The sequence below is a fragment of the Tamandua tetradactyla genome, chromosome 4 (genome assembly GCF_023851605.1).
Source record: "Tamandua tetradactyla isolate mTamTet1 chromosome 4, mTamTet1.pri, whole genome shotgun sequence".
In the NCBI taxonomy this organism is placed as follows: domain Eukaryota; kingdom Metazoa; phylum Chordata; class Mammalia; order Pilosa; family Myrmecophagidae; genus Tamandua; species Tamandua tetradactyla.
In genome coordinates this window covers 20,608,405-20,636,020 of record NC_135330.1, presented here as the reverse complement: position 1 = coordinate 20,636,020, position 27,616 = coordinate 20,608,405, and the positions used below count along the sequence as shown (strand labels likewise).

The following is a 27,616-nucleotide window of genomic DNA, read 5'->3' as shown; positions in this document are numbered from 1 at the left end:
ATTTCAGGACATTGGATACTGACCAAAGGAAGAAAACACTGAGATGCATTTATTTCTTAAAAACAGTGAGGATTTTGGATGAGAACAGGAGTCTGTGGCCTTCCTGATTGGAGCTGCTTCCATTTCCTTTCCACCCACAGCTCTGTGGGGAGAATGATCCTTTTACCAAAGGTTTGGCAAAATCCTGCAGCTATGCTTTGAGGGACAAAATCCATGACTTTCCAACTCAGTTGGGAACTAAAAAGAATAGAGTTGAGGACTATTAAAAGGTTGTAAAAGGTTAAAGTAAAAGGTTGAGATCATGGGTGGGTGAGTCAGAAGTAAGAGGGAAATCCTGGAAATGAGAGAAAGATAGAAAGGCTGAGAGATAAGCTCCCCACACATCTCTCATTGACTAAAAAACTACACATGCACAGGGAATACCCAAGAGATTGAAGAGAGCCTGGCAAAAAGTAAAAGCCAAGGGAGGCTGCAAATTTAAATGTTTTCTCCAACACATGAATAGACTTATCAGGAGAGTGTAGAAGCCTTATAGATTTGAAGTGAATGTTTGAGCACAACTTTTGCCTAAATCAGTGGCTGACCACTAAGCTACGCAGGTCCAGGGGTGAACTTTAGAAAACCAGGCTAAAAAAAAAAGAAATAAGAATTAAAAGCCTGAGCACAGACATCAACAGCTGCATACCACCACGGAGACAGATGCCACAGTTTTTTCAGGTAAGCTGTTAAAATAAAACCAACAACTTCAGAAAAATAAAACAGAAATTGGAGTTGCTATATTGTATGTGCTAGCTTGAATCTGTTACGTACCACAGAAAAGCCTATGTTCTCTTAATCCAATCTTGTGGGGCAGACCTGTTGTTGAGTGGGAACTTTTGATTAGGTTGTTTCCATGGAGATGTGACCCTGCCCATTCAAGGTGGATCTTAATCTTTCCTGTAGCCCTTTATCAAATGAAATCCAGAGAAAAGCCTCCTGCAGAGAGAGAAAGCCACTGAAACCAGAGCCCAGGAGAGAGGGACAAGCAGACACTGCCACATTCCCCGTGTAACAGAGGAACTCTAGATGCCAGCAGCTTTTCCTCCAAGAGGAACCCCAGATGCCTCCCACCAAGAAGGTATACTCATGTTGATGCCTTAATCTGGACATTTTCACGAACTTAGAATTGTAACTTGTAATATAATAAATCCCCTATGAAAAGCCAATCCAGTTCTGATATATTGCATTCTGGCAACTTTAGCAAATCAAAACAATATACTATCCATTTTTCAATAAATGTCCAGTTTTCAATAAAAAATTATGAGATATGCAAAGAAACAGGAAAGTACAACCAATGTTCAGAAAAGAAAGCAATTTTAAATTAAAAACTGACTCTGAGTGCGCTCAGATATCATATCAACAAAGACTTCAAAGCAGCTATTATAAATGTGTTCAAAGAACTAAATGAAACCATGTTAGAAAATATGAGGACAATGACTCAACATGTAAGGAACTTCAAGAGAGAAAAAGAAGCCATAAAAATGACATGAAATTTACAGAGTTGAAAAGAAAAATAAGCAAAATGAAAAATTTATAGACGACCTCAAAAGGAGATCTGAGACAGCAAAAGAAAGAATCAATGAACCTAAAGATAGATCAATAGAAATTAACCATTCAGAAGAACAGAGCGGGGGGAAAAACACTAAAGAAAACTGAAGAGCTTAAGAGTCCTGTGAGACAATACCAGTCATCCCAACACATACGTAAATAGGAGTCTTAGGAAAGTAGAGGGCCAGAAAAAAATATTTGATGAAATAATGGCTGAAAATTTCATAAATTTGATGAAATACATTCATCTCCTCGTCCAAAAACTTTACAAACCCAACTAACATAAATACAATGGAAACCATACAAGGACACATTTGGTGAATACCAAAGACAATACTCCATTCATCACAAACAGGAGAACAACACTACTACTAAGTGGTTTATTTTTTATCCAAAACAATGATCAATTGTCATGTTTCTTCAACTGAAAGCTACAACTCTGGGTTTAATAGTAGCTTGCAGAGAGAGGGAGCTGAGGAATAAAACAACCTACAGTATTTGTGTGTATATCAATTTTAAGTCACAACCCATTCAACCAACTTTAAAACACGTGTTAATCAAATAACATATATTTATAAGGTCCAATTTCCTATCTAGACAACTATGTCTCTAAATATAAATGATGCCCCAAATGAAAATTATCTGGATGTTAACATCTATAATTAGCTTCAGTTTAAATACATTTTTTTTTTTTTTTTTTTTTTTTTTTTTTTTTTTTAAGACAGAGAGAAGGAAGGAAGGATAGAAGGAAGGAAGGGAGGAAGAAAGGGAAACATCTTTTAAACATTTTCTTGTTTTATTGTATTTTGTTTCTCCGTTTTTGTTACATGGGCTGGGGCCGGGAATCGAACCGAGGTCCTCCGGCATAGCAGGCAAGCACCCTGCCCGCTGAGCCACCGCGGCCCGCCCACATTTTTTTTTTAAGAGAAATCCAGTATGCTCTGTTGGATTTATGGGTTTAACAGGACAAGCAATCCGCATACCAACAGCTTCAAGACATTGTTATAATCAGCATCTGGAGATGCCTGGAAGCTGGGTTAACATTAGATCTGGTCATCAATTGTCTACCTCTCCAAATTGCAAGAAAGAGTGAAGAATGCATGATAAATATAGAGCACGCAATCTAGGTCTGGGAACTACACAAGAGCACTGAGGATAAACTCAAGAAATAACAGTTGTTAATTCTGTAGATCCTATAGCAGAAATTCTGCAAGCCACCAACTCTACTTGCTACGTTCTTATCATTCAACCAGCTTGAAGACGTTAATAGTTAAGAAAAGGATAATGCTCTTAATTTCCTCCCATCAAGCAAAATGGGTTACAGAGGGATAGGTGTGCTACTTAGCCTCTTAGCTTCCGATTCCTCACCTGAAAGATGGAGATGACAACATTACAAACCTTATGGGACTATTGTGATGATTATCATGAAAATGAATGTGAAGCATTTATTACAGTAACTGGAACAAAAACTTGATAATATTAACTACTACCGTGGTTACTAGAAATTAATACATTTGTCAGAAAGCATGACATCTCTTCACAAAGTTTAACTATGATTCTGGCTACTAAAAACTACAAGGACAAAAAGCCAAAGCTATTCCAAAGAGGAAAAACAAATAGCTAAAAAGCACATGAAAAGATGTTCATCCTCATTAGCTATTAGGGAAATGCAAAAACAAAACAAAACAAACAAACAAAAAAACAATAAAATATCACCTCTCATCTACAAGAATGGTGTTAATAGTGATTAAACAAATAAGAAGCTGTAAGTGTTGAAGAGGATATAGAGAAATAGAAAAGCTTAATTCACTGCTGGTGGGAATGTAAAATGGTACAGCCACTAAGGAAGACAGTTTGGCAGTTCCTCAGGAAACTAAATATTGAGTTGCCCTATGATGCAACAATTCAACTACCTGGTATATACCCAGAAGATCTGAAATCAGGGACACAACAGACATTTTCACCTCCATGTTGATAGTGGCATTATTCACAACTGCCAAAAGATGGAAACAATCCAAGTGCCCATCAACCAATGAATAGATAAGCAAAATGTGATATATACATATGATGGAATATTAGTCAGCAGTAAGAAGGAATGAAGTTCTGAGCAGGCAACAACATGGACAGTGAGGACCTTGAGTGAAAGAAGTCAGACACAAATGGACAGATAGATGATTTCACTAATACGGACTAACTAGAATAAATGTAGAAAATAGGTTACAAAGAGATTGAAGTTAGAGTATGGGGGGGAGCAATTATCTATTATGTACAGAATTTTTAACAAGGTTGTGGCATTTTGAAAGGATGTATGTACCCTAGAAAAGCCATGTTTTAATCTTAACCCCATTTTGTAAGGGCAGCCGTTTCTTCTAATCCCTAGTCAGTACTGTATGCTGGAAACTTTAATCATATTATCTCTCTGGAAATGTGACTCAATCAAGAGCGGCTGTTAAGCTGGATTAGGCGGAAACATGTCTTCACCCATTTGGGTGGGTCCTGATTAGTTTATCAGAATCCTGTAAAAGAGCAAAGATTTTGGAAAATTTCCAATTTTTGTTTAAAAATTCCCCCTTTTAAAAGCCATTCCGTTTCTGTTATATTGCATTTCAGCAGCTAGCAAACTAGGACAAAGATTGAACTTAAATGTTTGGAAATAGTTAGAGGTGAGGGTGTTCATTATTGGGATTATAAGTAATAGTGCTGAATTGTAGGAGATTGTGGTCAAAAGGGGTTGTTTAGAATCACCAAAAGGAAAGCTAGAGGTTTAAGTAAGGGATTGTTCAACACAATGAACCTTGAGGTGGATATTGTTTAACATTAACAGTACAATATAAATAAGCCCTTTCTTGAACTAGTACAAATGTACACACTTGTATAAAGAGTTATTAATAGAGTGTATATGAAAAATAAAGTACCTATTGCAAGCTACAGACTATAGTTAACAGTAATATCTTAATTATCTTTTCACCAACAGTAATAAGTGTACCACACCAATGCTAGGAGATAGCAATGAGGGAAAAAGGGGTTTGGGGTGTTTTGGATTTTCTTTTTTCTGTCTATCTGTTTTTTCTTTTTGGAACAATGAAAATGGTTCAAAATTGAGTGTGATGATTATTAAACAACTAGGTGATGACACTGTAAGACACTGATTGTATACCCTGGATGGGTTATATGGTTATGTGAATATTATCTCAATAAAATTTGCAGGAAAAAATGAAAACAAATTAAAAAGCACAGGGATCATAAAAATAGGCTCATAATCTGAAAACTATCTCCAGCTATTCAGCTAAATCCCACTCTTCCTAAACCACTCATGCTGAATATCAGTTCCTTGAAAGTGCTGAGCTTTCACTGGTTTCAAGAATTATGTATATATTTTTCCCTTAGAAGATTTTCAATTCCCCTTCCCACTCCCAGCCTTGGGCTGATTAATTCCTACTCATCCTTTATGTCTCAAAGTAAACAGCACTTCTTCAGGGAGCCTTACCCAAATCTTCTTGTCCAAATTACATATTCTCCCATATTTTATTCTCAATGAACTATGAACAGTGTTATTTAATGAATGACTTCTCCTATTGACTATAAGCTTTGGAGAAGACAAAGAAGGTAGTTGTCCTACTCACTGCTCTATCTCCAGTGTGATGCAGTGTTCAGTGCATGACAGGAATAGAACTAGTTCTTATAAATACTTGCTGAATTAAATCAATGCAGCAGGACCAGCCACATTAATTACAGTTGCATTCATACCCAGGCTGAAAACTACCAGAGTTCCTGAAAAGCTTACTGCCCTTGTAAGAACTGCCCTTGTTCTAGTAGGGTGTTTCAAGTTAAAATCTAAATCCCACCTTTCCAGACTACCTATGTCAAATGATTTAACTCTTGATAGAATCAAGTCTGTCATGCTTTATATTCTTAAGCGTCTATTAGCATAGTACTCAGATGAAAACCAAACTGCTTAAAGTTATATCATATTTACTGCAATTACCTAAAAGATGTTTCTGAAGAATTACACAGCGTAAAAAATGTATGACGAGAACATCTGGGGAAGATGCCAGAGTAGGGAGTGCCAGTATTCACTCTGTCCTCTAAAACAACTAGGAAACAGGCAGAAACCATATGAAACAACTGTTCTGGGGCTCAGGAAGACAGAAAAACACTGTACAACAGCGCCCAGAGAAGAACAGGAGAAAGAGGCTGAGAAACCGCAGTAACGACTGTGAGTAGCTTGCTCCGTGGTGGCTGCCAGAGCCCAACACCCACTCTTTATCCAGGCTGCCTTGGGTCCACCCTGGCTAGCTGCTACAGACAGAAAGGGACAAAAATCCTCCTCCCCAAGAACAGGGGTGGGCAGGGCCAAGCACTGATCATGACAGATTAGTGAATCTGGATTACCAGGTCCCAGCTGTGAGCTACTGTTTCAACCTGCCAGACACACCAGCCATAGCCATTGTTTCAAACCTGTCCCTAACAGGGGCGGAGGCAGTGGAAGTGTGAAGACACCGTGCCTCCTTAAGGCCGTGGGGAACAGTTTACTGACGGGTTCCATCTGCTGGGCAGGCCAAGAAAGTGCAGCTTCTGGGAACTGTCAAAAAGGCTTTCTTTCCTGACCCTCTCCCCAGGGCTCTCTGAAGGCAATCTTTGCCCCCTTCATGGGTCCCTGTTCCTGTTTTGACTGGGAAATAAAGACTTGGGAAAATTCTTTCCAGGGTGACCCTACTCCGAGAATTTGCCCTCCAGAAAAAAGCAGCTAGAAGCAATGAAAGGAGTGATAAAAAATAAGTAAATAAAAATAAAACTATGGAGGCAAAACAAACAAAAAAAAAGAGAACAGATCAACATTCCCAGAGAAGGAACAGAGGAAAGGAAGCTTTCCACTGGCAGTGAAACAACTGCACAAACAGTGCAATTTTAAAAAGTGTACTGCATACCCAGGGCATAAATCAGATGAAGACCTGAAAAAATCTAATCAATTAGAGTTGGGCATACTCTAAAGGTCCAGAATAAGTTGAACCAAGTGTCAAAAAAGAGCCTTAACACAAAGCCAATCAACAATAAAACCCTAGGCAACAGAGAGAAACTGGCTTTTAGAGTAAGCTCATCAAGATAATCAGATGCCTAGACATGAACAAAAAATTACAAGCCATATTATGTAACAGGAAGATCTAGCCCAGTCAGAGGAACAAATTATAACTTCAGAGGAGACAAAGAATTTGGATCAACTAATCAAAGGTGCTCAAATGAATCTCCTAAATGAATTTAAACAGATAAGGGATATTAAGACAACACTGGGTAAACATAAAGAGGAATATGAAAGCATAAAAAAAAAACCCATAACAGAACTTATGGGAACGAAAGGCACGATACAAGAGATTAAAAATACACTAGAGGTATACAACAGCAGATCTGAATAGGCAACAGAAAGAACCAGCAAACTAAGACAGAACAATCAAAATCATACAGACAGAAGAACAGACAGAGAAAAGAATGGAAAAAATTGAGCAGGGTCTCAGAGATCTGATTGACAGAGAGCACAAAATGCGCAAACGTAAATGCCATGGGTGTCCCAGAAGGAGAAGAGAAGGAAAAAGAGGCAGAAAGAATATTAGAGGAAATAACATCTGGAAATTTCCCAACCCTCACAAAAGACATAAAAATACATGTCCAAGAAACACAATGTACTCCAAGCAGAATAAATCCTAATATACCTACTCTGAGACACAATAACCAGGATGTCAAATCAATAGATATACAGAGAATCCAGAAGCAGCAAGAGAAAAGCAATTCACTACATACAAGGGAATAACAATAAGACTAAGTTCTGATTTCTCTATCAGACACCATGGAGTCGAGAAGGCAGTATTCAAGACACTGAAAAATAAAAACTGCCTGCCAAGAATTCTTTATCTGGCAAAACAGTACTTCAAAAAGGAGGGAGAGTTTAAAATTATTCACAAATAAACAGAAACTGAGAGTTTCTCAACAAGACACCTGCCCTACAGGAAATACCAAAGGGTTCTGCAGGCTGAAAGGAAAACAATGGAAAAAGAGGTTTGGAGTAGAGTGAGAAATAAAGGTTATCAGTAAGGGCAACCAAAAGGGTTAAAGAGAGGAAAAATAAAACAGAACATATAAAAACAAAGGATAAAAAGGTTGAAACAAGTATTCCCTTTACAATAATAAAATTGACTGTTAATGGGTTAAACGCCCCAATCAAAAGATAGAGATTGGAAAATGAGATTTTAAAAAGCCTGATCAAAAAAAAAAAGGCATGCTCCAACTCTACGCGGTCTACAAGAGACTCACCTTGTCTCAAAGACACAAACAGGTTGAAAGTGAAAAGTTAGAAAAAGATATTTCACACGAACAGTAACCAAAAAGAGCTGGGGTAGCTATACTAATATCAGACAAACAAGGGCACTATATATTAATAAAAGGGTCAATCCACCAAGAAGAAATATAATCACAAATATTTAGGCACATAACCAGGGTGCCCCAAAATATATGAAGCAAACACTAGCAAAATTGAAGGGAGAAATAGATGTCTCTAAAATATAATAGTTGGAGACTTTATTACATCACACTCATCAATAGATGGTACATCTAGACACAGGATCAATAAGGAAACTGAGAACATGAATAATATGATAAATGAACTGGACCTAGCAGACATAAACAGAACATCGCACCCAAAACTGCAGAATATAGATTCTTTTCAAAGGGCCATGGATCATTCTCCAGGATGACCACATCAGGTCACAAAACAAGTCTCAATAAATTTTTAAAAAGATTGAAATTATACAAAGAACTTTCTCTAACCATAATGGACTAAAGCTGGAAATTAATAACAGGCAGAGAACTGAAAATGCACAAATGCACAGAGTTAAACAAAAAACTTTTAAGCAATCAGTGGGCCAAAGAGGAAACTGCAAGAGAAATCAGTAATAATCTTGAGATAACAAGATAAAAATGAGAACACAAAATATCAAAACTTATGAAATATAGCCAAGGCAATACTGAGAGAGAAATGTATGGCCTTGAACACCTACATTTAAAAAGAAGAAAAAGTTAAAATCAAAGACCTAACTGCATATCCAGAGGAACTAGAAAAAGAACAGCAAACTAGTCTCAAAGCAAGTAGAAGGAAGGAAATAACAAAGATCAAAGCTGAAACAAATGAAACAGAGAATAAAAAAACAATACAGAAAATTAATAAAACCAAAAGTTGCTTCTATAATATCAATAAAATTGACAAATCCTTAGAGCTAGACTAACAAAGAAAAAAGAGAGATAACACAAAGAAATAAAATCAGAAATGAGAGGGGATTCATTAATACTGACCGTTCAGAAACAGCGAGGATCATAAGAGGATACTATGAACTGCATATCAACAAATTAGACAACTTCAATGAAATAGACAAATTCATAGAAACAAACGAATAACGAACACTGAGTCTAGAAGAAATAGTAGGTCTCAAGAGATCAATTATAAATAAAGAGACTGAATCAGTCATCAAATACCACAGAACAAAGAAAAGCCCAGGCAGGACCAGACAGCTTCACTCATGACTTCAACCAATCATTCCAAGCAGAATTAATACCAATCCTGAACAAACTCTTCAAAAAAATTGAAGAGGAGGAAACACCAAACCCATGGCATGAGGCCAACATTATCCTAATACCAAAGCCATATAAAGATACTACAAGAAAATTACAGACCAATTTCTCTAATGAAAACAAATGCAAAAATACTCAACAAAATACTTGCAAATTGAAACCAACAGCACAATAAAAGAATTACACTCCATGATCAAGTGCATTTTATCCCAGGTATATAAGCGTGGTTAAATACAAGAAAATCATTTAGGATTATGTAATACACCACATTAATAAATTGAGGGAGAAAAATCACATGATCATCTCAATTGACACAGAAAAGGCATTTGACAAAATCCAGCATCCTTCCTTGACAAAAACATCTTAAAAGGAAGAAGGAAACTTTCTCAACATGATAAAGGACATATATGAATAACCTCGCTGCTAATATCATACTCACTGCTGAAAGACTGAAAGCTATCCTGCTAAGATCTGGAATGAAACATAATGCCTACTGTCACCACTGTTATTCAACATTATACTGAAAGTTCTAGCCAAAGCAATTAGGCTAGAAAAAGAATTAAAATCTGTCCAAGTTGGAAAGGAAGAAATAAAATTTGCCTATTTGCAGATGACATGACCCTATAAATAGGAAATCTTGAAGGATCTAAAAGAAAGCTGCTAGAACTAGTAAACAAATTCAGCAAAATGGTGGGGTACAAGAGCAACACACAAATATCAATAGTGTTTCTATACACTGATAATGGACAGTCTGAGGAGGAAATTAAGAAAAAGGCTCCCTTTATAACTGTAACTACATAATCAAGTACCTAGGATTAAATTTAACCAAGGATGTAAAGAACTTGTAAACAGAAAACTACAAAATATTGCTAAAAGAAATCGAAGAACTAAATAAATGGAAGGACTTTCTGTGCTCATGAACTGGGAGCCTAAAACTCACTAAGATGTCAATTCTCCCCAAATTGATTTGCAGATTCAATGCAATCCCAATAAAATTCCAACAGCCTACTGTGCAGAAATGGAAACACCAATCATCAGATTTATGTGGAAAAGTAAGGGGCCCCAAATAGCCAAACACATTTTGAAAAAGAACGAAGTTGGAGTACTCACACTTCCTGACTTTAAAACATATTGCAAGATTACAGTGGTCAGAACAGCATGGTACTGGCATATAGTTAAATATACTGAGCAATGGAATTAAACTGAGAGTTCAGAAACAGTACCTCACATCTATGGCCAACTGATAATTTGACAAGGCTGCCAAGTTCACTCATCTGGGAAAGAACAGTCTCTTCAACAAATGGTGCTGGTAGAACTGAACCACCGTATGCAAAAGAATAAAAGAGGATCACTATCTCACACCATATTACAAAAATTAACACAAAATGGATTAAAAATCTAAATATTTTTATAATCTAAAAATCTTCTAGGACCAAAAAACTCCTAGAAGAAAATGTAGGGAATCATCTTCAAGATCTTGTGGTAGGCAATAGTTTCTTAAGACTTTACACCCAAGGCACAAGCAACGAAAGAAAAAAAATTGACAAATTAAAAACTTCTGTGCTTCAAAGAACTTTGTCAAGAAAGTAAAGAAGGCAACCTACTCAATGGGGTAAAATATTTGGAAACCACATATCCAAAAAAGGTTTAATATCCAGAATATAAAAAGTAATCTTACAACTCAACAACGAAGAGACAAACAACCCAATTAAAAAATGGGCAAAAGACTTAAATAGACATTCCCCAAAGAAGAAATACAAATGCTAGAAAGCACATGAAAAGATTCACAAAAGCACTACCTATTAGAAAAACACAAATCAAATCCACAATGATTATCATTTCATACCTTCTAGAAAAACAACTATTAAAAAAATAGAAAACTACAAGTGTTGGAAAGGATATGGAGAAAGATGAACACTCATTCATTGCTGATACGACTATAAAATGGTACAACCTCTGTGAAAGACAGTTGGGCAGTTTCTCATGAAGCTAACTATAGAAATGCCATGTGATCCTGCAATCCAACTACACGGTTTATACCCAGAAGAACTGAAAGCAGGGACTTGAACAGAGATTTATACACCAATATTCAAAGTGGCATTATCTATAATTGCCAAAAGATGGAAGTAACCTAAGTGCCCATCAACCAATGAATGGATAAACAAAATGTGGCATATACATACGACGGAATATTATTCAGCTATAAGAAGGAATGAAGTGCTGATGCATGCAACAACACAGATGAACCTTGAGGACATTACATTGAGTGAAACAGGACAAATATAAAAGGACAAATGTTATATGATCTCATTATTATGAACAAATTATAATAAGCAAGCTCACAGAGTTAGAATCTAGGATATAAGTTAACAGGAGATGAATTGAGGGTAGAGATTGGGGAGCTGATAGCTTAATTTGTACAGAATATCTATATAGGCTGATGGTAAAGATTTGGAAAAGGATGGCGGTGATGGTAGCACTTAATCGTGAGTATAATCAACAGCACTGAACTATATAGCTAAATGTGGTTAAAAGAGGAAACTTTAAAACGTATATATTACTGGAATAAAAGTTAAAAGATAAAGGACTGTACAGTGACCCTCTATTGTGAATGATGGACTATACTGTATGGACAGTACAAATATAAGAATGGTCTTTCATGGGTTATAGCAAATGAACAAATGTATGATACCGTTACAAGGTGGTAATAATAGAGTGGTATGGGGGGAAAATACACCTAATCTAAATAATGGACGATAGAGAACAATTTAAATAATCTTCCATCAATTGTAACTAAGGTAACTACTGTTAAAAAAAGCAATACAATTATTTTAAAAAGTGCTATCATTGATGGTAACAAATGTTCCACACCAACCCAAGGATTTAGTCATGGGGTAGTATACAGGAATCCTGTATTTTATGCATGATTGTTTTATAAAACTTTTCTAATAAAAAAAAAAAGCATGAAAACCACTTAGCTAGTCCAATGGACTAATTTTATAAATTAGAATCCTATGAATCAGAAAAGTTAAGTGGTTTGTATTCAGGATCATAAAGCAAGGTCGTGGTATAATCAGAATAAGAAGCAAGGTCTCCTAGTTCTCAACCTAATTGTCTTTTCATTATAGAGCCTTACAGCTCATTAATTAAGAACCACTAACCAACGTATTCTAGTCAATAAGTACTCTTTAAATGCAACAAGTAATCATTTAATGTACCCAAATCACCTGTAAAGCTTTTTAAAATTATGGCCAGACCTGTACTGTACTAGCAACTTAAGAGTTTCCTTTTGCATGTTGAAAAGCTCCTTGGATGATTCTTATCCCATCAAAGAGAACAACTAATTTAATCAAGCAAGCATTATTTATTAAATGCCTATTCTGTCCCTAACAGTATGTTCCTGCTTTCATGGATCTTTGGAGGAAGACAAGACTTACATCATATCACTTACATATCAATTAGGGATGAAAGTAAAATTGTGTGTAAGTAGAGAATTAGCTAAATGAGCACAAATTAAATACTAAATTCAGAGAAAGGAGAACAGAAGTCAGACTTGAGAGATGGGCTATGTGTAAAGAAAAAAAAATAATGGATAGATAGATTCCCTGTGGTAAAAAAGGACATCAGTCTTCAAACTGCTCAGCAGGAATCACAAAGATTCCCTGAAAGTGCCTCAAGAACCACTGCAGAAAGCAGAGGGAGAATGCATTCCCTGACCCAAGTACTAATTTCAGTTAGAACAGCTCCACTTTTGCCTTTTATACATTTTAGCTTATGTTAAAATTCATTAAAGGAAGAACACCAACAGCTCTTAGAAGTTTGAAACCCTTCTTTTTTTCCCCCAGTGGGGAAAAATAACAGTTGTGAAATAACCTGTCCCAAAGTCAAAAAGCTAATTAGCTACACAGATACTCAAGTCTCTCAATTCCCTGTGCCCTTTTCACTATACCACCATGTATGCCACGAACTTCTAAAGGAAGGGGGATAATCTGAGCAAAAAATTGTGGATTTCCTTTCAGGTCAGGTGTCTCAAAATGGGATGGGACTCTGGGTGGTGAACAGAGAGAAGGACCCAAGGCAAGCCTCAGGTTAAAATATAGATACTTTGCCAGAACACGTCTTTAAAAGTGTTAGAGAAACATAAACAAAATTAGAGCCTGATAAAAAGAAATGCTATGTTTGTGTTGGGCCCATAATGCTGGCAAAGTTGAGCTATACATTGCGACCATCATAACTTTCCAACCCCCAACCAAAACCATTCCAGCCAATCCTAAAGAATATCTAGGGTGTTATATAAGATTCTACAAAGGTTCCATACACTAGGGGAACTTTCCAGAAACCTACAACCTCCAGATAGCTCCCCGGACCAGATAAGTCCTGGAACCTAGAGGGCCCAGCCTCTTCAGAACATCAGCTAGTTCCATCTCCCTACATCATATTATTGACAGCCCCTTCCAACATGAAAAAGTTAGAATGGCCATAGCCCAAATACTCCTAAAGAGCGGGATAAAAAGATCAAAGGTGATGATGAAGTTATACAGAGAAGGTAGGGTTTAACAAATAGGATTGAATCATTTAATTGATATTTCTTTTAGTCTCCAGTATCTTAGAGCAGCTAGAAGTAGAAACCTAAAATTGTGGAATTGTAACCCATACCAAACTCTTGAAATCTGTTCTACCACTAATTATTGTGCTGTGCTTTGAAATTTATTGCTTTTTTGTTATATATGTTATTTTTCACAAAAAAAGAAAAAATGTCAATTGTGATGATAACAAAAATACTCATTCCTTTTAGCTTCCGATGTTTTGGAGCAGTTAGAGGGAAAAATCATACCAGAGATGATGGTATGGTAGCCCGTGACAAACTCTGGGTGGGATCTATCCTGTAACTACTAGTTGAAGAGTGCTTTGAAAACTATTGCATTTTTTGTTTTGCTTTGTATATGTTATATTATATAATAAAAAAAGTTAAAAAGAAAAAAGTTGAGCTATGTCATTTAAAGAAGCAGAAGATTAGAATGCATGTCTAGATAACATAATGCATTGAAATCAAAGAAAATTTAGATTTGTTATAATGCAACATCTCCACTGTATAATGTTTTAGGAAGATAATTATGAGCATACTCTCCTGCTCCCTGGGAGTTAGCTGGCCATGGTATTTGGTACCTGTGATGGTTAGGTTCATGTGTCAACTTGGTCAGGAGATGGTGACCACCTGTCTGGTTAAGCAAGCAATGGCCTGTTACTGCAAGGACATTTCACAGCTGGTTAATAAATCAGAAAGCTGGTTTATTAAATCCTAAGTCCGACTGCATCCACAGCTGATTACATTTACAATCGACTAAGAGAAGTGTCTACAGCAATAAGAGAATCCAATCAGCCAGTAAATCATTTAAGGGGGGGGGGGGTGGTGGCAATGATTTTAGCAGTCAGAAGAACTTTCATCTCTACTTTACCCAGCCAGTCTCTCCTGCAGAATATACAGAACATCTTTGTTGTGGTTGCCAGCCAGCAGTCTGTCCTATGGAATGTGGACTTATGCATCCCCACAGTTGCACAAGATACTTTTATAAAATATCATATTTATAGATATCACCATTGGTTTTGTTTCCCTATAGAACCCTGACTAATACAGTACCCCTCGGCATCAAGCATCTGTTAAAACTTCTCTACAAAGTCCAAGTCATAACATTGCTGATTTCAATCTTGTGCTCATATAAGAAAAACTATTAGAGTACTTTAAAAATGCCTCTGCTTGGTTAAAATGGCAATTTTTAGGTTATATATGATCTCAGAGTAAAATCTGAAAAGAAAGAAAAAACCATAGGACTGTACAACACAGTGATCCCTGATGTAAACTATGGACTAGTTACTAGTATAAATATAGCAATGTTATTTGATCAATTGTAATAAAGGAATCATACTAATGCAAAGTGCTAATAATAAGGAAAAACATGGGAAGGGAGCTATGGGAACCCTTTGTTTATTGCAAGTTTTTCTGCAAACCTACAATCTCTCTTAAAAATAAAAAAAAAAAGCTCTGCCATCAATTTGTAACTCCCCACAGGACTCCTCTAACACTGGTATCATCACTATCTTACTCTTGAAGGAAACAACCATAGAAGTCAGTGTCAACATCAAAATAAGATGTTTAGCATAATAATGTTTAGAGACAATGTTCAGTGCATACACAGTAGCAGGAGCATAAATCTCAACCGTGGTATTTGTATGTTTATGAGACATTTAATTCAGTAGTAATTTTCAATTTTCACAAGATATGTATAATCTAAAATTTAAGTTCCACCCAGTCATGACTCAAACAATATGCCTAAAATTGAACTCATTATCTTAGTCCCTAAATGGCTCCCTAGATGCAACTTCTCTATTTCTGTTCAAGGCACCACTCTTTGGATAATCGAAGCTCCAAACCTTGATATCCCTTTAAATCTAATCAAGTGCTAAACACTCTAAATGTAGAGCTCTGATCATAGCACTGTCCAAAACAAATAAAAAAAAATTATCTTAACAACCCCCTTATTGCCTAGCTAATGATACATAAACTCCAACACCAAAAGAGGACATTCAGAGTTCTCCACAATAAAGCCCCAACCTGTCTTCCACCATTCCCCAGTATACAGGTTAAATAGCAGCTAACCTGAAGTCTTGTTATGTCTTCCTCAGACACACTTAAGGCTCATTAAGCACATGACGCTGGGAAAGTCACTTAATCTGAGCTTTAGTTTACTGAACTATAAAATGGGTATAATAATACTTACTTCAAAGGGCCAACTGAAGTAATGAAAATGAGAGTGATTCTATTAGGCACTATAAAAATACAGGCATTATCATTATGTCATGGTTACGATAATTTTATTTTATTTATACTTGTCTTGCTGTAGAAAGACTATAAGGTAGCCCACATATAAGACAAGAATTTAAAATGGAAGCAATAAAAGATATCGCAAACAAAAGGTAAGGACATAAAACAGAACCAGGAATAAGAATTAAAAAAACACCTAACATAATCACCTATGTATTTGTCACGTAAGTCAATAAAGCAATTCAGTGTTCAGAAGACTAAAAACAAACCTATCGGTCAGAAATAAAGCAGTTCCTATTGGAAAGACCAGGCAATAATTTCTCCCAAAGGTCTTTATTCTATGTGAAATAACTGGAAAACATCCTCAATATCTTTATCATGTTTTATCTATTTCATTACATCATTATTAAAATGAAAGTCTTTTGAGGTCAGATAATTGTCTTAGTATGTTTGTATCTCTGGCAGCACTTAGAGTATCTTACTTATAAGCAATTATTCAGTAAACCAAATACCTCAGTTTCTATATACTGTTTTCCATGGATCCAACCTCTCCCTTCCTTCCTACTTCAAATCATCCTGCACACTGTCACATTTATTCTAAAACATCACTTTAACTCATCATTGCTTACTTAAAAAATAACAGCTTCCCTGCACATTGTACAAATGCCTCATTCTTTACCTATACAACACAATCTTGAACACAACCTCCCTTGTAATGCCCTTTCCTGTCTTACCATTCTTCTAAATTCTTTTTGCCCTTTAAATTTCTCTGGCTAGCAGCAATGTGGTAGAGGGAGAGATAGTGGTAGCTAGAAAGCTAGATATCTTGTGTTCTTATCAGATTTGTTACTTACCAGCTAAATGACTGTGGGCAAGTCACTAAAGGACTGGGAGAGTATTCCCTCATCTGTAAAGTAAAGGTTTTAGGAGATTGTATCTAAATCACCTTCCAGCGATAACGTTCTAGATGCTTTGGTTCTTTCAAAGCTGGACATACACTGATCTCTACTCTGGCCTTCATTTTCCATTATATATCTTAGTATCTTATTATACACATTGTGTTAAATTTTCCCTTGCTTAAATATAAACACAATTAAACAAATTATATTTATAAACTTGTAAACAAATTACACATACAGACTCCTCTATAACACAGATGTAGTCTTGTATTTCTTTGTTATTCCCAAAGAACCAGGTATATAACAGATACTTTTTTTAAGCTATGAGACATTAAGTTAAATTCTTTGTTAAAAGTTGATTATATGATGGCTCAGCAGCAGAATTCTCGCCTGCCATGTAGGAGACCCGGGTTCAATTCCAGGTAACTGCCCATGTAAAAAAAAAAAAAAAGGAAAAAAAGTTGATTATACTAGCATAATTATGAAAACGTTCTTTCATGAATTGTAACAAATGATTAAAGGTAAGGTGTTAATAATAGGGTGGTATATGGGAACTCTGCATTTTATGTGTGATTTTTCTGTAAACCTATAGCTTCTCTTAAGAAAAAAAAAGCAATGCTTTGTTTTAGCAAGCCAAAACTGAGGTAAAATTAAAAGAAGAGTTAAACCTGGAAATTTTAAAGAATAAATATTATTAATGTTAACGTTTTTTAGAATACTAATATGTGTCAGTTTATACTAAAACTTTGGCATGGATATTATCACTGAATCAATTAAAAATAATTTAATAATCAAAAATAATAATAGGGTGCTATTTTGCTTGCTGCAGCATGAATCAGCAAAAGCAATTTTTTTCAATACAATTTCATTACAATAAGCATACTAAAACAAGAATATACCCAAAGCACTTTTCTCTAGAAAAGCATATTCACTCTGTAGGTAAAAAGTCAGTCAGTACTACTTCATTACTTAAGGGAACCAAATGTTAAAGCACAAGCGAAGTATCTTCTACTTCGTGCTCATTTCCAAGATACTCCTTTTTCATATCCTCTATTGAAAAAGAGAAGGCTTATGAATCAAAACAACAAAACAAAAAACCTAATATATTTTATTACTATTTTACTGACTTAATTTCATATACTATGATTCTAACATAAAAACCAAAAAAGTTACACAGAATTATGAAATAAATCATGTGACAAATTAAATTGTACTTGCTATATTCTTAATATTGCAGGTTAAGCAAAGCTACTACAAACGCTCATATTGAGCTTACAGTTATATGCTTTTTTTGCATAGTCTTTTTCAAAGATTAATATAATATATCCTCTTCTGGACAAACAATCCAGTTTCCTGCTCAATTCTTCAAAAGAGGATTTGATAAACCTAGAGGTTTGCTGATTTCTTCTTTTACTTGTTATTAGCCCTATCGGCAAGATTTAGGCAACACTGAAAGCTTGAGCATTTGCTTAACTAGAAAAATAAAACAATTTTTTTAAAAAGAGGTATATCAGTCACCAAGTATACAAAGAAGGTTCTTTGTTTTGTTGTTTTGATTCGTAAGCCTTCTCTTTTTCAATAAAGGATATAAAAAGGAGTATCTTAGAAATGAGCATGAAGTATAAGATACTTTACTTGTGCTTTAACATTTGGTTGCCTTAAGTTACAATGACTGGCTTTTTACCTACAGAGTGAATATGCTATCAATGTGCAATAAATTAACAATCTATGGTAAAAACAAAGAACCCTATAAACCACATGTCTTATGTGTAAAGAGCATCTTCAGATCAGAGGTTCTGAAACTCAAGATTATTCTGATATTCCAAATTCTAATAGTCTGTAAATGGATCAGTAAGTCAGGCAGTGGCTTCACTCATGCTATTTTTATTTCTACTGTTATTATGGCTGCAGAGTTTATAAGCACTCAGTGCCAATTTACACCATAGTTAGAAATACTTCAGTACAAAATAAAACTGAGTTATTCCTATGAAGAAACGTAAATCTGCAAAGTTATCCCATTATCTTTATTCACAAAATGCCAATAATGTGAAAAAAGTCCAGCAAAAGAAGAAGCTGTATAAGGAAACTGCTATTTTCTGTGAACCTAAAGGATTATCTTTCATTCCACTCAAAAAGGTTAGGCACTGTAATAAAGAAAATACTTAAGCAAAATTCTAGCCCGAAGAGCTTCCTAAAAAAAAAGAAAGAATTCATTCGGGAGAGATAAGAAACTCAAATAAGACAGATATATCACTGAACCAAATCCTTAATTTTCAATTGCAATGCCGAATATTAGATTTCCTTGGAGAAATAAAGAATCAGTATGTTTGTTCAGGCATTTAATATTAAAAGAGGCATCGGAAAAAAGAACAGGGGCACATTTTGTCTGTGACTTATTCTGTTCTCTAAACAATATTCATTTGAATAGTTCTAAATGCAATCACTTCCCTTAGGAAAAATATATCCCTGCTTAAAATTAGGTTTCACGGTAAGCCTGTCCATTACTCTTCACTAATAACAAAAACTATGAAATCAATCCATGTTATTGAATAAGAACAAATTAAAGACAGCCATACAACAGTTTTTAAAAACAGAATTAATTTAAATAATGCTTGAAAGAAAACTAATATGTAAAGATCAGGGCTGTGGGTTTTCAATATTAAAAACAAACCCAAATATAACCAATAACAATAAGGTAATGAGTCTTTTTATTATAGTCCTCCAAGCACAAGAAAATAGATATTCAAAAAAGTGAGTGCCCAATTTTAAAAGCACAACTAAACTCAAGATCAAGAAATACAGATTCAAGAAACACTCCAGATATCATTTCTTAATGGAAAACATTTATGAAAGACAACAGGCAAATTTCCAGCTTTATCATTAAAGCCACTGTATTATACAGCCTAAGATATTTTAGGTTCTATTAAACAGCTTTAGTGGCTTGATAAGAGCAATTTAACATCCTGAGCCCTGAACATACTCCAAAATACATTGGCCAAATGCGTAAATTACCTCAACCTAAGCAGCAATGAAACATTTTATTTCCTACTGCTTTATACTAGCTATAGATATAAAGAATAGTAAATTTAAAATATGACAGAATACACTCTTTAAACCTGAAAAACAAATATTATTTGCTTTTTCCTTGACTATAGGGATTCTTGACAATGACAAAATGACAGGAATTAGAAATTACTTTGTGGGAAGACATTAAAAATTACTTTCACAGTAATGGCTTGGAAGCAGCACTGTCCTTTAGAAATTAAAAACATTTGGTCAGCTGTCACATGAATTTTCAATACTTTAATTCAAAAGTACCAGTCATAGTTGAGGCAAATTAAGAAGGGAGTGACAATGGATTTTCTGGATATTTCTGGGATATACTGTACAAAAGGAAGACAAGCAGGTTGTAAGCTTATGAGGACTAAAAAACACTTTACCAAGCTTGGCGCAGAAGTTAGGATCAGGAATAAAGCACCACAATTCTATCATATTCCCAGGATATTTTAATCATCACTTTAAGATAGACTAGCTAATACTATGATGAAAAATCCCTAAAAAGATAATCTACCAATATGTTAAACATTCTAAGTAGAATCATTACCTGACAATGGGACAAAGTGGAAATCACTAGTCAATCAAAAACAAAACACACTAACTTGTCCAGACTAATTTGAGATAAATGAAGAAAAATTTTGAATTATTAAAAAAAAAAAAGTTTTCAAAGCTCGTACCTTCCTATATACAAAATCGATCTTATTTTAAACATCATAAATTCCACCTAAAAGAATATACAGCCCTCCTCCTCTTTGAATCTACTTTATTCATTGAAACAGGTTCTAAGGCAAACAATTTCTTCTTTAGCTAGGGCCATGTTCAGATTAAGTTAAGAAATTCAGTTTCCTATAGGAGTTTGGGGTTCACAAAGAACCCATCTAAAATAAGCATGCGTAAGGATTACTTCTACCGTTATACTTATTTATAACCCAAGTCTCCATCTGTGAATATGGGAAAATGCACTTCTACAATGACACAGAAAGCCAGCCAAAATAAAAGGCCTGTTAACAATCCCCACTCTTTTCTGTATCACAAAAATTATAACAGTGAAATTTTGTTTGTAAAGTGCACTGTACATTTTATCATCTTGGATAAAATATCTACAGCCTCCATAGTGGTTAAATTGAAGCTATAAAGGAAATTGTCCTGAGATAAATGGTTTCCCTGTGAGAAGGTTTCACTGCTACACTTCACCTCAGGACCATAAATCAAATTAACTGCACCTTGTCCTCTGTCCAATGACATCATCAGCTTGACCACATCTTGGGAATCTGGTGCAAACACACATGCTATTTAAGGCATGAAATCATATTACTTCTTTTGGTCCATCTGACCTCATGCTTCAGGTCTCTGAAGCAGTCATTCACCTGAACATTCTCATGGAAGCCACAGATTTTTTTTTCCTGCTGTATTCTGGGTCTTCCTACTGGGGATGAAAGACGAAAAATGGTGAGAACTGCTATTTGAAATTGGCTTATTTTTAGTGGATCAAATCTATAATTTTGTTAAAAATTAAGCTGAAGACCCCACAAAATAAATAAGCTGAAGTCCCACAAAATATGTAGCTCTCAAAGGACCATAAAGTACCTTAACAGAATTTCAAAGACTTAACATTATTAGTGTCAAACAATGGTCCGGTACTTCCCTTCACCAGCAGAGGTAAACAATTACCAATGAGAAGCAATACTATTTTTCAGAAAAACACACTTAAAACTATGCAAGACAAAAATGAAACCTTAACCAAGGTAAAGGCCAAAAATCAAGATTATTACTTTCTCTAAACAGTAGAAGTTAATCTGTCTTTCACAGACCAACCATCCTAAATCTAGCTAAAACATAAAATCAATTCTGACAACTTAAAGAAAAGGCGCCAGTATGCTGGGAGGGAAATACATTCCAAGATAAAGGTAGGCCCAACGCCTGTGTTTATTATTCTATTTTCACAAATTTAACCATGATACAAAACTCAAAGAAAACAGAATCCCATTTTTGTTTTCAGTAGTGATACAATTAAAATAAGCAAGTCAATGACAATCATAGTAGGAAATTAGTATCAGCCCCCATCTCAAATGGGAATGAAGAGTGAAGAGGCTGGAAAGGGAACACAGCACTGAGAAATTAGTAAAGTGCTGTTTAAGTGGAACTTCTATAATAGTTAGCTATTCCATGAATCCTAGAAAAGACAGTATTGGTTTTACAAATACTGCAGACCTTTGCAAAGCCTGAAAGTGTTTAACTTAGGGGTCAGGAGGGTGGGACTATCTCCCAAACAAAGTGACTTATTTGTACTAAACCAAAATAGATTTCATAAGCTCCTGAAAATGAGAAATAAGAGTTTTTTTTCTTTAGGCCTAATATTACTGCAAACCGTAAGAAAGTCTTTTTTAAGAGAAAACAAACCAGCAGAGTTGATGCTTAGCTAGGAGCTGTTTTAATGCTGGTAAGGCCCCAAGAGGGTTTGTTTTGCCCGCGGAGGTGGGGTATGTGTGTGGCAGTTGGTGGGGGAGAGTCATTTTAGTTATTAGTAAATAAATCAAGCGGCAGAAAACGTGAGGCCTAGGCAACCGCTAGAGGAGGCCAGGCCTAGACTTCCCCTTCTTTTCGCAGCACAGCCTGGGTTTGATCTCAGAGCCCCGTGGACTGCCAAGGAAGAAAAAAAAAAAAAAAAAGAATCATATCGAACCACAAAAGCACATGGGGCGAATGTAAAATATAAACACGGCGTTGGGCTGTGAGTGGCTGTTATTAAAGGTCTGAATTACTAAACATGAGAGGCGGGGAAAGCCAGGCGGCCATTTCAATAATATAAACCTCCCCGAATTAGACATTATTCAAATGAGAGAGGTTCGGCTAAGCAGAGAGTAGAGAGGACCCAGCATCCAGCAAGAAAACACCAGCACAGAAGCAGGGAGGAGGACCCCCGTCCCTACCCACCGACTCACCAGGACAGGGGAAGTCAAGATTATCGACTGGTCAGGCCAGCCTGGGGCAGGAGCAGGAGGGCAACCCTTTATAAGCGAGTTCTCAGGTGGCCTCTGGACGTTTCTGGGCCGCGGGACAAGAAGCCCCCCAGGGTCCCCGTCTCCCCACCCCCATGCTGAGGGGCAGGGGAAAAGATCTGGATCAGTCAACGCCAGTCACCTCCAACCCAAGTCCCCCGCGAAACCACGGCGGACAGGAGGCAAAGGGCTTTTTTCGGACCGACGGCTGCTGCTGACCCATGGTCCCGGGCACACAGAGCGGCCCTGGAGAACATCCCCACTCCAAGGGAACTTTCCCGGAGCGTCCCATTCCAACCCAGTCCAAATCCGTGGGGACGAAGCGGACCCCTACGCGGACTCCCCACCCCCGCCGACCCAAGGCGACCTCGCAGCGCCCACGACCCCTCCCCCCCACCTACAGCGCAGGCCTGGCTCGAGTCAGGCCGCCACATGGGGGGCGAGTGGGGCGCGGCCGAAGTGCCCGGGGCCGTGACCCCCGGGCTCAGCCTCGCTCCGACCCGGACACAGAGGCAAAGTGCGGGCGAAGCGTTCTCCCCGGGCGCACCCACGGCCGCCCTCCAGGCCGTCCCCCCACGCTGAGGGCCGAGAACCACCCCCCGCCGGGGGTGGGGGGCACGCGTGCTGCTGTTCGGCTGCCGGGGTCCGCTCCGGCCCCGCCGCCTGCTCGGCATTGTGCTCGCCGCCACCTCCATCCCTCTCCACGCCCCCCCACCCCGCGCCCGCCCGGCCCCGGTGGCCCGGTCGCCCGCCCGCCCGCGCCCCGCCGCGCCCCGCCGGCCCAGCAGCTATGAATATGTAAAGTGTCTTTATTGTCCTCCCTCTGCCCCGGCCCCGCGGCCCCGTTCGGGTTCGGGGACCGCGGCGAGAAGGCGGCGGCGGCGGCAGCGGCGGCGGCGGAGGAGGAGGGCCGGTGCCCGCGGGCGGGCGAGCCTGCGGCAGGGTGGGCCGGGGGCAGGAGGAGGGCGGTAGATCGCAGCCCCCTTTGCCCCTTGTCTTCCCCCTCTCCTCCGCCTGGCCTCTCCGAGCCTCTTTCCCCCTCCGCTCGGCGCCCGGCGGGGGCTCCGTGCTCCCCGGCCCCCCATCTCCTCGCCGTTAATTATAATAATCCTGAGTACTAATAAATTATGCTAAGTCGCGGGGGGGGGCAGCGGGAGCCTGGGTTGAGTATGAATATGAATATGTAAAATGCTGTAATGATTACCTGCTGCTGCTGCCGCCGCGGCTGAACTCTCATCTTGACTCGCTGCTCCTCCGTCCGCCATTTTGAATATTTTAACCAAAATCGCCCGGTCGATAAGCCCTCCCTCGCTCCAGCTCCCCTCCCCCCTCCCGCCCTCTTCGCCTCCTCCCTCTTCTCCGCCCCCTCCCGCTCCTTGCTCTCCTGGGTGCACGCCAGGGGGCGCGCGAGGCCGGCCCTCCTCACCGCCCGCCCCCTTGGAAGGACCCCTGCCCTTTGCGTTCTGCGCACGCGCCTCCGGGCCGCGGTGTCTCTCCGGTAGTTGAAGCGCCTTCAATTTGCCCGTAGCCCCGCTGCTTCATCTTCTGTCTCGACCTCGCGCATGCGCAACTTTCTCCACGCGCCTGAAATGCGGTCAGCGCATGCGCTACGTCTCCGTGCCTCGCTTAAGGGTAACCCGACTGTGAGCTGTGGAGGTCGAAGGGTTACCTTATACTTCTCTCTCCTCCCGCCCTGTCCGTCTGTCGGCTTTGCTCCGACTTCCAACAGTTGCCAATGGCATGCGAAAGACGGGCAGAGGGGGCACAGCGGCCGAGAGTAGGGAAATGCATGGAGGGTTCGTGGACGGACCAGCGCCTGTGTCCCTTTTCCCGGTGCAATTTTTAAGGCTTTCCGTGCTGTTGAAACACTGACAGCAATGAAAGGGCTGCTTTCGGGCTCGGTAATTTCCGGCCCTGTGGACAGGTAGGGCGGAAACGCCCGTGGGGGCTGGGGCCGCTGAGCCGGGCTGGAAGCACCTGTTGAGCCTCGCGCCGGCGGCCCGCTTTAAATTTGAATCCGAAATAATCCCCGCCCCTAACTCTGCGAACGCTGGAGACCCGGTCTCGAGTAACTCGAAGGTTAGAGTCCTGTGGTCTTTTTTAATTAGCCTCAAATCTCTTCTGCTCTATTTGTTTCTAACACCGGGCAGCCTTGCTCTGTAGCGGGCCTCTTATTAAGTCGCCAATTTCCGCCCTTCCCTTTGGCTTTCAAGCCCCGCAAACGCCGCGTACGGGATCGAAACAAATAGCAGACCTCCTAGTCTGCGCAGAGTTTTTCTCCCTTTCCTTTCGATTTTAGAAACATCTTTTAAACCTAGCAGTAAGCTGAAAACTGATGACTTAGTAAAAACAACGAAATCAGCAGTAGCTTAATCATGGATTTTGCTTTGCTGTGTTTTTTTCAGAGTAAATATGACGGTGGAGAAAGGTTTTCTGTTGTAAATATCTTTTTTATGAGTCAAATTGTTGCTAAGATTTATCTTTAGTGTTAAAAGTGCCCTTGGACCAAGACCCGAGTCGAATTATTTTTCGAATTCTTAAAGCCCTCGGATTTTCTAGCTGCGTTTTATTTTTGTTTTAAATAACAACTATATATATATATACGTCGAAGAAAGCCAAGTAAAAGATAATTCATCCCTATTTAGTATGTCTTGAGGAGAGAGAGGTGACTAAAGTTTAAATCGGGTAGAATTGCAGGTTCTACAATGAAGGAAAACTAATCTCTGAATGAGAGCCAGCAGTTACTTTAACGGCTAAAATTTTAATTATGAGTCCTAGCCTGCTCAATGAATTCCTCACACTGTGCAAATACAGTTCAAGTTATTGTCAGCGACAGCCAATGAATTGGGGTGGGATTGATTTATTCATGGTAATTAAGCCTTAGGGTGTGCTGGACTATTTGAACCAAATAATTGGACCACCCTTAATCTAATTATTTCAAGCACGCCAACTAACAGGCAGTTAAGGAAATGCAAAATTTAATCATGTTACAATTAATCTGGGAATACGGCCTAAATTATATTCACTAGCATTATTATAGGGTTAGTCTCAGAATCACCAACCTTGTTTGAAACAAAGTTGAGTACTTGTCCCTGCTCTGTGGGCAATGAATTTGAAATCATCACTAAGAAAAAGAACTCAAATGCCTTTATTTAAATTCCTCTCCTCTATTTAATCTTTGTTTTGCTCTTTGGGTAGAAAAGTAAATTAATATGGCTTTCAGAAAGTCATTGAAACTAGTGAATATGCTATTCATTCTTTACTAGTTCATTTCCATAACAGAAAAATTTCGTGGAATGAATTTTTATTTAAGGAAGGATAGCTCTGTGAGAAAAATAGTTTAAAATAGTCTGTATCAATGTTTCATTTTCCTCTTAATGAAAATATCTGTGTTTGCCTTGTACAATGCCTGGTACATAGTAGGTGCTCATAAATATTTATTGAATTTAAATATAATGGATATGCAATTATAAGTGTTGGGATTATTTTAAAAGTTGATGAAGTCACTAATTCAAGTAATATTGATGAACATCTGCATTCTGTTCCGAACCTCACTAGGTGCTAAGGATCGGGAAATGAGGAAAATACTTCTTTAACCTCAGCAAAGTCACAGGCTAGTTAAATAAAATTATTATATAATATGCACTTTACGTATATCAATTCCTTTATCAATACTCGCAATACCCAGAGAAGTAGATAATCTTTTTATCAAAATTTTCCAACATGCAAAAACTGAGGCATAGAGATGTTAATAACTTGTTCAGTGGCACACCAGTATTAAACAAACAGTAGAGCTGAACTCAAACACAGGCCTTAAAGGTAAAGATAAATGGATAAACAGAGGTGGTACATTCATACCATGGAATATTACTCAGCAATACAAACGAATGAGCTGTCAATACAAGCAATAACTTCAATGAATCACAAAGGCATTATGCTGAGAGAAAGAAGCCAGTCACAAGAGCTTGCATATTGTATAATTCCGTTTGTATAACATTCTTGAAAAGATAAAACGGTAGTGATGGAAAATGTCAGTTGTTGACGGGGTAGTGGTGGGAGAAGGTCTGACCATATGGAGTAGGAAGGTAGGACGTTTTGAGGGTGATGGAATTGTTCTGAACCCTGATTATGGAGGATGTATGGATTAAAACGTGTTAAAATCCATAAACAAAGTTAATTTTACCGTATGATACATTACAAAATAAAATTAAATATACAAACATGCTCTGAACAGAAGTACTAGAGAGAGGCGTGTTCGTTATTTCTGCCTGGATGGACTGGAGGGAAGGAAGTGAAGTCTTCCAGTAAGTGGCTTCTGGGTATAGTTAATTTGACCTTGTGGAGAAGAGTATTCTGGGGATGAAGAATAGCACATGGACAGGTTTGAAGAAATGAAATAGCACGGTGTGTTTCTCATAGTGGCAGCAACTGCTGGTTACCTACTCAAAATCCATCCCTTCCATTAGTAGCAGTGGTAATACTTCAGTGTGTCTTCTAAAGTGCAACATGCGAGTATCCCTTACTGTTAGATATGGTCATGTGACTAAATTTTGGCTCAGTTCTAAGGAGTTCTTGGGTGGGATTTCTGGTAGCGCTCTCAAATGGAGTATGTTCAGTTCTTCTTCCATTTTCCTTCCTGC

At 38.0% G+C, this 27,616-nt stretch overlaps 1 protein-coding gene across 4 annotated transcripts in view; it reads right to left on the bottom strand.

The window, feature by feature from the left end:
- POU2F1 (POU class 2 homeobox 1) overlaps positions 1 to 24,660 on the bottom strand; it is a 256,011-nt gene extending 231,351 nt beyond the window's left edge. The window contains exon 1 of one of the 4 annotated variants that reach the window (XM_077156862.1): positions 24,181 to 24,660. In XM_077156862.1, the coding sequence (XP_077012977.1) occupies positions 24,181 to 24,241 (61 nt within the window). In that variant the 5' untranslated portion in view covers positions 24,242 to 24,660. The remainder of the gene's footprint in view (positions 1 to 24,180) is intronic. The other 3 variants (XM_077156863.1, XM_077156866.1, XM_077156867.1) reach the window with 3 other exon arrangements.
- Between the last annotated feature and the right edge of the window lie 2,956 nt (positions 24,661 to 27,616).